Source organism: Anopheles maculipalpis, chromosome 3RL, assembly GCF_943734695.1.
Source record: "Anopheles maculipalpis chromosome 3RL, idAnoMacuDA_375_x, whole genome shotgun sequence".
NCBI classification, from domain to species: Eukaryota; Metazoa; Arthropoda; class Insecta; order Diptera; family Culicidae; genus Anopheles; species Anopheles maculipalpis.
The window spans coordinates 89,349,162-89,361,904 of NC_064872.1; the positions used below are offsets into that span (position 1 = coordinate 89,349,162).

At 43.6% G+C, this 12,743-nt stretch overlaps 1 protein-coding gene across 1 annotated transcript in view; it reads right to left on the reverse strand.

Annotated features, from left to right (window-relative positions):
• Positions 1–7,182: 7,182 nt before the first annotated feature.
• Positions 7,183–12,743, reverse strand: part of LOC126561167 (UDP-glycosyltransferase UGT5-like) — a gene marked incomplete at its 5' end in the record, with an annotated part of 199,997 nt that continues 194,436 nt past the window's right edge. Inside the window, 2 exons of the mRNA XM_050217113.1 lie at positions 7,183–8,264; positions 8,347–8,818. Coding sequence (XP_050073070.1) covers positions 7,183–8,264; positions 8,347–8,818 — 1,554 coding nt within the window. The remainder of the gene's footprint in view (positions 8,265–8,346; positions 8,819–12,743) is intronic.

Genomic DNA, 12,743 nt, shown 5'->3' on the forward strand with positions numbered 1-12,743 from the left:
TCCCATGCGTACACGATCGACAGCTAGCCGCAAATAATGCCTCATCGATGATTCGATTAATTTCCAATGAAATAGTCTTTTTCGTTGCTCCTCCTTGCTCGATTAGTGAGTGCAAATTGTGCTTCCTTTCGGCTGCGCTTTTCCACAAACATTCGTGTGAGAACTGTTGTTTTCCTCTCGTTAATGTTGAGCCATTTTCCTGTTTTTTGTTTGTTTGTTTATTATTTAGTTTAAAAGCTGCCTTCCATTGCGCAATCTGTGGCATTTCACTTTCAGTGCTCGGCACTCGAATGGATTAGAGCAAATTATGTTGAGTTACCGTTTGCGTGCTCAACGAAAGCTCCAAATTTGGACAACTGAACTAGAGCCGGTTACGTATGAATAACCCACTCGGGGAGTATGCGGAAATTAATCATCGATAAGCATTTATTGTTTGAATTGAAGGTAACTTTTGGGTGGTGAAAAAAAAAGACTAATGAAACGAATTCATAAGATAAGCACTTTTGAGAGGAGGCAAGCATCCGGAAGTGATTGAAGGGCATATAAAATGTTTGCCACATTTTTTACATAAGTTTTCTCCAATAATTACACTCCAAATCATCATCTCACACAAAAGCATTCGCCGAGAATGCTGTTGTTTTCCGTAATAAGTCGAGAGGGCGTGGAGGGATCGGATTGGAATGTTGGGCAAAAAGATGCGCAGCCTCAAGACGCATCCAACGGTATCCCGAACGACGGGATCGGACCAGGAATGACGGAGTTATCGCTGATTTTTTACGGGAATGCTCTTGTTTTTTTTTTTCGCAATAACTGGGTGGCGGGGATCAGGCTGAGGAGTTCAGCAAAAACATGCGCGGCCTCAAGACGCAATCAACGGTATGCCGGACGACAGGAACGGACCAGGAATGACCGAGTTATGGCCGATTTTCCACGGGAATGCTGTTGTTTTCCACAATAACTGGGCGGGGCGTGGAGGGATCGGGCTGGGGAGTTCAGCAAAAACATGCGCGGCCTCAAGACGCAATCAACGGTATGCTGGACGCCAGGATCGGACCATAGCTGAGCGAGTTATCACCGATTTTCAGCAAAAATTGGGTGGTTGGCGAGGTTGTGTTTTGTGGGGAGGGGGTGGGAAGGGGTGGAGGGATCGGATTGGGGTGTTCCGTAGAAAGATGCGCGACCCCAGTAACAGGAGAGCAAACCAGACGAGGAGGTAGCACTGGCCAAATTTTTTGAGGCCAAAATAAATTTGCGCAGAATTGGAAATTTTTGGTCCGGCCCGAGCTACCTCCTTGCATGGATGCTCTCCTGTTACTACCAGTAGCTCCTGGTCGGTTTTTTGTGCCAAAACGGGTCGGACTTCGATGCGGCAAAATTCGTCCACGAGTAACAGGAGAGCAAACTAGGCGAGGAGGTAGTACAGCTAAACTTAAAAATGGGTTAGAAAATAATTTCTATCCGTCGTGAAAAATATTTTCCGTTGCAAATTAAGTGTGTTTTCCAAATGATATGTTATTCAGTCTCATATTTGTTTCTTTCTTTAAATATCTTTTAAGAAGATCTCCACAAAACGTTTTGTTGTAATATTAAAGCGTACTAAGGAAGATCTTCTATAAACTCCCGGAAAATTCTGCCAGCAGCATTCCCGTGGAAAATCGACCATAACTCGCTCAGTTTTGATTCGATCGGCGTGTTCAGATCGAACGATCATTACGATGATCGTGTCTAGTGCCATACACGCGCGGGCTGACCTAAATTGCGTCCACACGCTGTAACAAACACTTTTGCTTGTATTTCAACCGATCCAAGCTTCCGATCTGACGGAAGGGTCAATTTCCGCATCATTAACACACACCCGTGACCGCGACCCGCTGTTGCGGGCCTATCATTCGCACCATTTATTTCCTGTTATGTTTTATGAAATATAATTTCTAAGTGTTTTTGTGTGTTGTTTTGTGATGAAACACAAAGGTTTCTTTTTGTTCTCTGTAGAAAATAAACTGATCATTTTGTAGTGAGAAACAAATCACTCTAGCTAGTGAGTAGTGAGATGCCATTGAGCGCAATCCTCTCAAGATCAGATCGAAAAGTTCGGTTGATGTATGCGTGAGGCGTGTTGTGATGTAAGTGTATAAATAATTATTCGCAATTACATAGCCCACCATAGTGGTTGATGAACCCTGCAGCTCCAAGCAGATATTCACCCGCCCCATCGTCCATCGTCACGTTTCACCCTTAATCTTTCTCACTTCACTAACTCACACTTAAAAATCTTCTAGCTAAATGTAAAGGCGAATTTAAAAGCAAACAAAGGGCACGTCCGGCTTTTCCAAACCCCTGGGTAGATGGGGGGGGGGGGGGGGGGGGCGATGAATGGAAAGGGGTGGTGGGGTTTCTATCATTTGTTTATTGTTATTGTTTGCATACACAACCACATCCACAACTGCATAACAACCGCTCCTACACAGTCAGCTTGATGAAACGTTTCGCCCTTTCAAGAACCATTTCACGATTTTAATGCTTATTTTTCAATCCCACCCCTCCTGCAAGAGCGAATGATTATGTCCAGCACTGTACCGTCCGTGGTAGGTCGCATTCTCGCACCGTCGCACGTACCAAACGCACGATTTGGCGCGCACGGCATATTTCATCATCGTCACGATGCTGCGCCATGACCTTCCTTCCCATCAGCCATCCGTCCGTCCCGGCAACTCTGGAGACGCGATCGTGCTCCCCTTTTCATTGTACTGATGTTGACGTTGCAGCGCAACAACTATATTTCTCTCCCGGGATGCTTGCAAGCCGCACAAACGCGGACGCGAAAACCTCAATGAGGCGACAATTACCATAATAATTCAGAACAATTTACTCGAATCAATCCAGCTGCGCAAAGCCACTGCTCGTACGATCGTGTGCGCTTGGTTGACTGGCTTTTATTCGCGAACAACAAGCGTGATCCCGTACCGTGGACTAAACCAATCGACAAAAACGCTGAGACGAACGAACGAACATCGAATCTTGGTGTCCGCCCTGTGCTGGTGTCTGTTTTGGTATTCTGTTGCTTTATTTATGATCACCGCAGGTATGATTTGGTGTGATAACCGTGCATTACCATAATCCTCACTCGATTGTGTCCTACCACCACCACCACCAACAAAAAACATCGGACACAGGACGGATGGAACCAATTTCATGCTGCCGCGATATGGGCTGCATTTTGCAGTGGGATGTGAGCGCCAGAGATGGACGGAGAAGGTGTTGGGAAACCCGTACCGATCAGCACCTCCTCTTCAGTCGTTAGCCGTTATCAAAAAGGCCGTTCGAGCCGTGTCAGGCTCAGGGTCAACCCCAGACCCTTAGCATCAGAACAGTTCGTGTGTCTGTGTGTGTATCTGTAATCTGTTGCAGCACCAGGGAACTGGATTATGCAAAAAATGGAACCCCCTTTTAGCAGATGATTGTCTAGCAACCCCACAAACGCGTCCGTTGTGACGATAGGAAATAGTTCGTTTAGCAGAATATATTGGCAATAAAAACTGACACACGCTGTTTTGGAAGCAGGGGATGATCGCGCTGTATAGAATCGGACCGGCCCAACCGAACACCAAAACACAAAAAACGGGTCATCAAGAACAGGTTGTTAATATTGTGTTTGATGAAGAGTTGCGGTTGCGTGCGGTTGCCGAGGGAAGATTTTATCGTTCGAAGAATTTGAGACCTTTTTTCTAAGAATTTTGTGTTGGTGCCGTGACCAGGATCCTTGAGGATTGCCCAGCATTTCAACTACCACAAAAGCTCTAAACAAGACAGAAATCTCGTTTTTTTTTTGTTCACAGCCACACGCTGCAAACTGTGCACGATCCGATTTCACGGTTCCATTTTTGGACAGCTCGAACGTAGAACAGCCCAGTGCTAAACGCTCCCACAGACCACTAACAGGCCGCCGCTTATCAAGATGTGTACGCTTCTAATTTTGCAATCAAAAACAATCAAACTAATGATCAGCAGCTCTCGCCCCTTTTGGTGCATTTGGAAAATAAGGGTAACTCCAGCACAGTAAATCGTTTGGAGTTGTGTATGGAGGGCTCCGACACTCTCGCACCACGGCAGAACAGATCGCATAATGTGCACAAATACTGGCCCAAAAAATAAAAACGAGGGTGTATCAGCTGTCGGCATCTAACACCAACATCACCCGTTTTACGTTCGCTTTGCTAGCGATGGCGAGACGTCACTAAACGGGAAGCGTATTTCCTCTAATGTTTTGTGTTAAATTTGCTTATCTTGTTGGACAATATTTGTATGGCGATAATTCGCTATATCTGATCTCGCTCAATATCTGTTCAATGTCTGATTCATTCGTGTTTCCGGTACAACGTATACTTTCTTGTTGGTTTCGCGTAGTTTCTTAAGTATTTTTAACTCGTTTCGCTACATATTTTTATGATCGGTAAGGGATTTATACCACTCCGAGTGTGGATGTACGAGTGAGTGATTTATGAAGGAATGTTTTGCACCAACTTTCACCATCAATTTTTTCACGAGATTGTTTTATAAAACATATTTTTGCTATCATAATAAAACCTTCCACTGCAAACGATCACCTACTAAGAGGAAAATAATTCACCCCCGAACATGATCTTCATCAAACGGAACGCGCCAATCTTCCGATCTTGTCACAAGCTATGCGCATTCAAATCGAGCCCACCCGACACACACACGATTATGTGCGTTTTGGTAGCGTGTCGTTATCGACCATTAATATTCTGCAAAGAAAGCGAAAACGCCACACGATCGTCGCAGAAGCACATTATGCTTCACTTTCTTCTCCTTCAGCCCAAGCCAGTCCACGCGAAACAAAAGCTTTCTTTTTGGTTTCAAGTCGGTAGCAGAGTGTCGCGCGTACAGACAGAGCTACCCACCTAACAGCTCACAAACAAACAAAGAAAATGCTTCAAAAAAAAGCTCCTATAATGTGGCCATTAAACTAGATTTGCATGAAACAAAACCAAAAAAAAAAAATACACGAGCCTCCTCTTAAACTTCGACGTCCGGAAAAGCGCCCCACTAGTAGTGGCCATTTTCTCTTTCCGACTCGGACAGCTCAATTTTATGGCAATACGGCACAGCAAACCGGCTTCGAGAGCTGCAGAGGGCGAATCTGGCTTGCGGAAATAACGAAAGTGGTCAGACAAATCAAACAAAACGGAAACAAACAAACAAAGCTGTGGTGTGGCGTGTTAGAAAATTTGGCTTTTTAATGTTGGCAGCCCAATAGGGTGTAGTTGGCGTAACTGATGCGAGGTTAGTCAGCATTTAGCATGACTTCATCCAGACTTCTATTTCACCTTTTTTGGGGCTCACTTTTGGGGGGTGATATCATGACTATTTTAGCTTCTTGGAGGCTTGCCGTTTTGAGTGTTAATTACTTCAAGAATTCCGTTTGAAAAATGTATAAAAGTTGAGTAGCACGATGACTTCATTACACTGACAGCTGTTCGAAAACTTTGAGATGAGTCATGACTCCCATTCATAATGATGTATACTCTTAGGCATACGCCTCACTTACCCGGCCGTGAATGCAGTTCTATTACCAGCGCGACTCCTCGAGAACCAACAGCGAGGTTAGTTGAGGTTAGAATTACACACACTTTCGATTCGATTCACCCCCGACACTGATCCTCAACACCGACGTCAAGCGAGCATCCAATGTGCGAATGACAAAAGCCAATTGCACTGCTGCACACACAATCGAAATGCCAACAATTGCACTCGTTTATCGGTTGCAATGCTCTGCTGCAACTACTGCTGCACCTTCAACCCAACACACACGCACACGCTCATTAACTACAGGCACCTGTATCAAGAACGGCAAAGGAACAACATGGCAAAGGAATTAGACATGCACATCAGACCCCCTATCGAACCGATCACCGACCACCGAGCCTTAATCACTTTTCCACACATTCACAGTAGAGTGGCCTTATGACAACCTGATCGTATGACTTCGATCCCACCGGCATTTGCATCGATGCAACACCCATGTTTTTTTGCGTTGATAATTGATGTGGCGTGACCGTTAGAATCCTAACACTTGCACACCGTCTTTGGGGGTTTATATGCAGCTCCAACCTTTAAGCAATAACATGCACTACACGTGCACTCTTTTCCTCGAACTGCATTCGTTAAGAAAAACACAGGCACACACAACCCCCAAAACAATAATACTTTTACCCCGTGGGTTTTCGTTTTCTTGGCTTGGTTTTTACTCCCGGAACCGTTAAACACAGCAGAAGTAATTTTACAAAACAAAAAACCCCTTAGTTTGTTGCTCACTTGCGATTCTTGTCACGTACGCGTACACCCGCCTGCACTCATCACTCATGCAACTGGGGCTTTGGTGGAGATTGTTTTGGGGCACTTTTGTGTTTTTTTTTCTTTTCACTTTGGCACACCACTTTCTTGCTCACCTAGCACATGGGAACTGGAGTTTTACGCGGTACGACGAAGCACACTGCCATGCGTGCTTCCCCGGGAACGGTCGAACGTGAAGTGCGCGTTTGAATGAATGATCATCTGCGCTCGTGGCGCAACCGCGCGCAATGCCGAAATGGGAGTGATCATTCGAGCGTTCACTCACACAACCGATCTCACGCTCGCTTATCATTGAAAGTAGGCTTTTTCGGTGATATTTTCATGTATCGAAGTTATTACTTTATTTAATAGTATACAAACTACTCTTACTAAAGTATATAAGTTAAGAAAAAAAACCTTTTTTTAATAGTACATACCTGATGAAGCATGATCGTGGTTCCGATGAGCACCGTTCATTTTCAGCTGTTGCTTTTTGATTCATTTTATTCTCACGATTCATTCACACGTTGGTGAAGTACTCATTTCCATTGTATCGAACATGATTTTAGGTTTATTTTAAAATTAGAAACATACATTAAACAATACAGTAATCGTTAATTTTGGATTATTTTATTTTTAAAGTATTCCTAAAGCTGACAAAAACGTTGATGTAACGCTACGAAATGTGACGCCTTACGAATGTTTTACGATTGCATACCTTTAGGCGCAATTTACTTTCAAACCAAACGGTTAAAAAACGGCATCACCGGCAGCACATTGATATTTTCAGATCGTTTTTATTTTGTCATGTTGTCGTTATTACTTTCATTATTCATCCTTTCGCTTCGTTTTACTCTTTCCACCAAGCATACTGAACACACCTCGACGCAGCGTAAGCATTCCCACCAGCAAAGCGACCACCATCAAGCCAACGACGTCGAGCAACGCGAAGCTTATCCACGGTAGATCCAATCCAGCCGATCGCAACTGCGGTGCACCCTTGTACCGTATCACATACTCTATCCAGTAGGTAGCTTCGTCTAGTGCCGGTAACGGACGATCGCGGAAAATCTGTGACACCTTCTCGACGTTCGCTTTGTAGCTTGGATTGTACAAAACCTCTTCCAGCGCCCAACGGAACGATTCTTCCGTTATGTTAGGGAAGTACAGCTTTACCGCATACCCACCCAGAGTGGCTTTGTTCATGTTAAGATGCTGATCACAGTAGATCGGTATGCCTACCATCGGTACTGCTCGATGTACACCTTCCTGCGTGCCCAGCAATCCACCGTGCGTAATAAACACCTTCACATTCCGATGTCCAAGAATATCGCTCTGTGGTAACCAGTTGCGCACCAAGATATTCGGTGGTAAGTTCTTGATACGTTCGTCTTCAAACTTCCACACTACGCGTTGCTTCATCGAACCAAACACTTTCAGGATGACGGATAGCTTCTCCGGAGGCATGTCAGCCGAGCGAAGGTTGGTACCGAGACTGAAGTAGATCACACCATGCTTTGCTTCGTCGATGAAGGTTTGCAGATCGTCCGGAAGACGCTTCGGTTCCTTGATGTGTAGTCCACCGACCTGTACCAACCCCGGCACTTTGGCACGAGTCGACGTTAGTGGTGGATGACTGTTAAGTAGAATAACCGACACCTGACGCTCCAGATCACTCAGCTGAGGTAAAGGACCGGGAAGAAATGAAAAGTACTTGTCTGCCATTGCTTGTTGCTGGGGTAGATAGTACCAGGAGCGTAGCAGAAGCTCGTACGAACTGACGAACGCATTGTAAGCCCGCTGGTACAGTGACATATGATCGGTGAATGGTAGAAACTCGTGCGGAACATGTGACCAAGCGTTCATAAGACCCATCATCGGACCCATGTACTGGGCGAACCCAAACGTTCCTGTTGATGTACGTTGTAGCCACAAAGAAACCACAAAATCGTTACTTATTATAACTTACGATCGATCTTTCTAACCGCTCACCTATCGACACGATCGGGACCTTGTATTTGTGTGCCAGCATCAGGTACGCTTCCTGGTAGAACTGTTCGGCAAGCAGTAGATCAAACTGACTCTTATCATTCCGTAGAAAATCCATCACATTATCGCGCGTAAACGCATACTCTGCCGTTTGCAAGCCCAACGGGTACAGAAAGTCCATCAGCATCTGGTGTACCGAGATATCGGTCAGATCGTACAGCGAGTCCACCTTGACCGACTTGCCCCAAAAGTCATAGATGGGATCGATCACAATCTCGGTGAGATTCGGATGAGGTTTCTTCCTTGGGTAGTTAGTAATAACCGTCACCTCATGGCCACGCTCGAGTAGCTCCTCCAGAATGCTACCTATCATCATCCAATGGCTACGCCCAGGGAACACATTAACGGAAAGTATACGAGCGCCGAGCGAAGTTTGAAGACCAGCCACGAGGAGGCAAAATAGCGTCAGGAGATTCTAATGACGTTTGGAAGAAAAACCGACAATAATCCATAAATCATGTCGCACTCGAATCACTAGCACAGGAAGCAGTTTTAATGCAGTTGCAATTGCTTTGGTTGGTTGGTAGCACAATGCCAAGGCGAAACCAAACATGAACAACCCTGTGTAAGACGTCTTTAACGACGAGTCATGCAGCGTCACGTTCACCGTTGTACCGAGATCTTATGATGACGATGCAATAATAAACACACCGAGATTTGTTTGTCCACAGCTGTTCAGCACCGTATCACGCGATGCGATAACCAGTGGCGCGTTATTTTCAAATAGTTAGTCCACTTTCAAGTTACAATGCAATCAAGTTACAAAGTCTTACATATACCACAAAACTTGGCTTAGCTAACTAATTATAAAAAAGGGACTTTCCTACCATTATTAATTCTACAATCACAATCCTCCGATGCGATGATTTTCGGAACGATCGCGAAAATCCAAAGCGATGTAACTTCCCTGGCAACTCAATCACAACTGATGGCAAGACTGTCAGCTCAGCCAGCGCACACCGATAGTCGGCGTACGGTCAAGTTCAGTGTCGATCATAAGCCTGTTTGCCTTAGAACGCTCCCATTTCCGGGCTTATCAAGCAGGTCAAACGCTGTGGGAAGCACTTCACGGCTGAGAGACAGCGTCAGTCAAGTGAGAGATTTGGGAGAATGGATTTTTAAGACCGCAAGAAAGGGAAGGATTCCCCGATCTCATCTTGCCTGTCTACTTCAAAACGCGGCTAGAGAAAATAGATAATTGGTTATTACAAAATCGAATCAACGCATGCACATCACGCACGCTCGGGAAAGAACTCGAACATACGAGCGTTTTTTTTGCTTTCGGCATTTCTGGAAACCGATGAAGCGGAACTGGATCTGTATCTAGATTGTTCCGGAGCGATGACATCGTGACGTTGGGTAATTTGGACGGCAGAATAGTTATAATTACCCAAGCTAGATAGATACATCCGAGAACGTCACAATTAACCAGAAGCTGGACGATTATCCAAGCTATCCAACGTTTTTACCGATGGTTTTATTTTAAGTTTCCATTCACAAAATGCAAAAAAAAAAACACAATCCTAAAGCTGATTACGATGACCACAACAGTGGTGCAGAAATCTGTGTCGTAACAAATACTATAAGTACACCTACCTGGTGAGGGCTCCATTCTTCTGCCAGATAACGACGTTTTCGGATACGAATGCCACCAGTTTTCCTTCATTCCATGCCAGCTGGTTGTAACGATATTATATATTTTCCTTTTCTGTACAGAGTAGAGAATTTGCCTGCTATTTTTCTCTCCCTTCTCTCCCCACCTTAATACACCTGTTGCACCTAATCTTCCCGGCACTGTATGTTTGTTTGTTTCCCTCCCCTTGCACTATAACGCGGCTCCTATATTCATCCCTATGCCATTTCTAGCCATTTCAATAATGTCCTACTGTGTTGTCTCCTTCACTATCGCTTACTTGCTTGTTTGGTTTGGTGTGATTGCTCCTAGTATCTGTCTCACAGACAGTATGTGTTTGCGTGTTCGCTTCCCGACACCAACCCCAATTTCGTCCCACAGCTCACCGCGCGCTAAGTGCTTACCAACGATTAACCCGATTTTCAGAGCACCAGAGCATACATCGGCAAGACGTGTCCTTGTGTCCTCACGAACTCCACCACCGAATTACGATCGTTATACATCTGCGTTACTTTCTCCCAATTCTTGTGTCATTGCGGTTCGCGTTTAATATCGTTTTGTGATTTTTTTTTTCTTTTGCATATGGATCGAGATAAATTACACTGAAAGTTTGATACCTTTTTCTTTAAATATTTGTATATATTATTAGGTATGTGTGTTTGTATATATCTATATGTAAGTGTATATAGTATATATATATTCTCTGCGAACGCGATTTCATCAACAATGACTTGAGAGAGAACCGTTATTTTTTTTTTTTTGCAAAACCTCGCCAGGCGAAGCTTTGAACGCTTTTTAAATAACCACCGAAAACCAAAAAATAAAATCACACACACACACACGTACACGATGAAGTAATGCATTTCTATGCTACCTAACCACCCTAGTGTATAGTCACGTTACTGTGAGGGTTTGTTGCATTCTAATCCACCGAATTCTGCATTCTTCACCCGTTCGCTACTTAAGTATGTACACACCGACGATGAGCGCTAAACGAATTTTGTGACGAATTTTAACGAGTCTCTTTATGTAATGGGTTTTGTAGAATAGCTTGTCACCATTACTGGGAACTTCTTTCCTGCTTCGTGCTGTTCAGAGTACACGTAAAGTCTTTTGTGTGTTTTGTGTGTTATCTTATTATCTGCTGCAGACAAACATCTCAGAGCTTACAAGACATACTAAAGGGAGGGTTTTATGTGTGTCTGTTTTTTTTTTCCTATACAAAATCTCTCGTATTGTAAATTATTTTGTCGGTTAGCATCGGTAACAACAGTTGGTGAAAGATTTTATCCTTCGTCTGGAAAAATATGCGAAAATGTAACATAAATTCGGAATCCCTCTTTTCCCCCTTAAAAAGAAAATGCATGAACAGTAGTTCCATTGAAATGATATGTATACAATAGAGGGCGTGTGGACCATGCTTTAGAAGCTCGTGTGAAATGAATGTTTTGTAATGCCATTTTTCTAGTAATAATAGCAGTTAGATAATATCATTTACAACAAGTTCGTTCCAGAATTCCGTTCTTCATAAGTCTTATAGCTGTGTGCTTCCTAGTTCTAGCTAATGCTGATGGTTCTACGAAGTGTGATCACTGTTCAGCAAATGATGATGATAAACTCAAATTTAATCCTCTCATACGCACAAGAGCGCCCCCGTCTAATATCACGTAACATATATCGTAACGCTTCCCCATCGAAGAACGGATTTTCTCTAGACTCTTCTTTACACTGTGATGTGAATTCACCTTCCCTAGATGTACATATATACCCTATATAGTGTTCGTTCGTGTTAGTTAGTTTACTTGAACTATTGCTTTCCTGTGGTGTTCTGAGTTCTGCAACACTGACACGGGAACTTGAATCGTCAAAGTGGACAGACAAGCACAGCTTCCTTCCGAGAGGAAGTACAAAGTGTAACAACAATCGTAGATAAATAACAACAATTTATGAAGACCGTTTTGCCTGTTTTGTGTGTAGATACATCAAGATGGAACCAGTAGTGGTCGAAATTTACATGCAATTCAATTGATTTTTTTTATGTGCTTGGAGTAAGGACTTCCGCTCACAAAACAAAAAATACAAGAAGGACGAGCTCGTACTATTGTTTTACCGGCATTTGCAGTGTAGTATTGCTTCAATATATTCACATTTCGCTATACGCAAGATGAGATACGGCTTCGATGTAATCTCATCGCGTATTAAACAATGCAAAACCTCACGACCCTCATAGCAATTCGGATTAGCAAATATGACCTCATTTTGTTTTCTTTGCTTAGGATAAATAACAGACGGAATAAACAACACAGAAAGATAAGACTTCCGCCTTTCTTCTGGTTGCTGCTGTGTTCCTTTTTTCTATAGAATTACAAGGGAAAAAAATCGGTCGGCGCTAAAATTGATGGGAAAGAATGTAGGTCGAGAATAGGGCTTAATAAGACAAGTAGCAACACACAATTTCTTTTTCACATAAACAAACAACACACACAACCACATGGTCTTTTTTCTTGTTGGCACATTCGTATGGTGGAAGAATTAACAGGAGAGGTTTCTCACTTCTGACGGCCGATCTGACACAAACAGCTTCAAATCAATTCGATGTGAAATTAATGGTTGTATAATAGGAAATATTGCCCTTTTCATGTTCATCTGTTGCCTATAATCATGTGTGCAAACTTTCCATACTAATCAAATAAAACTTTTTCCCTTA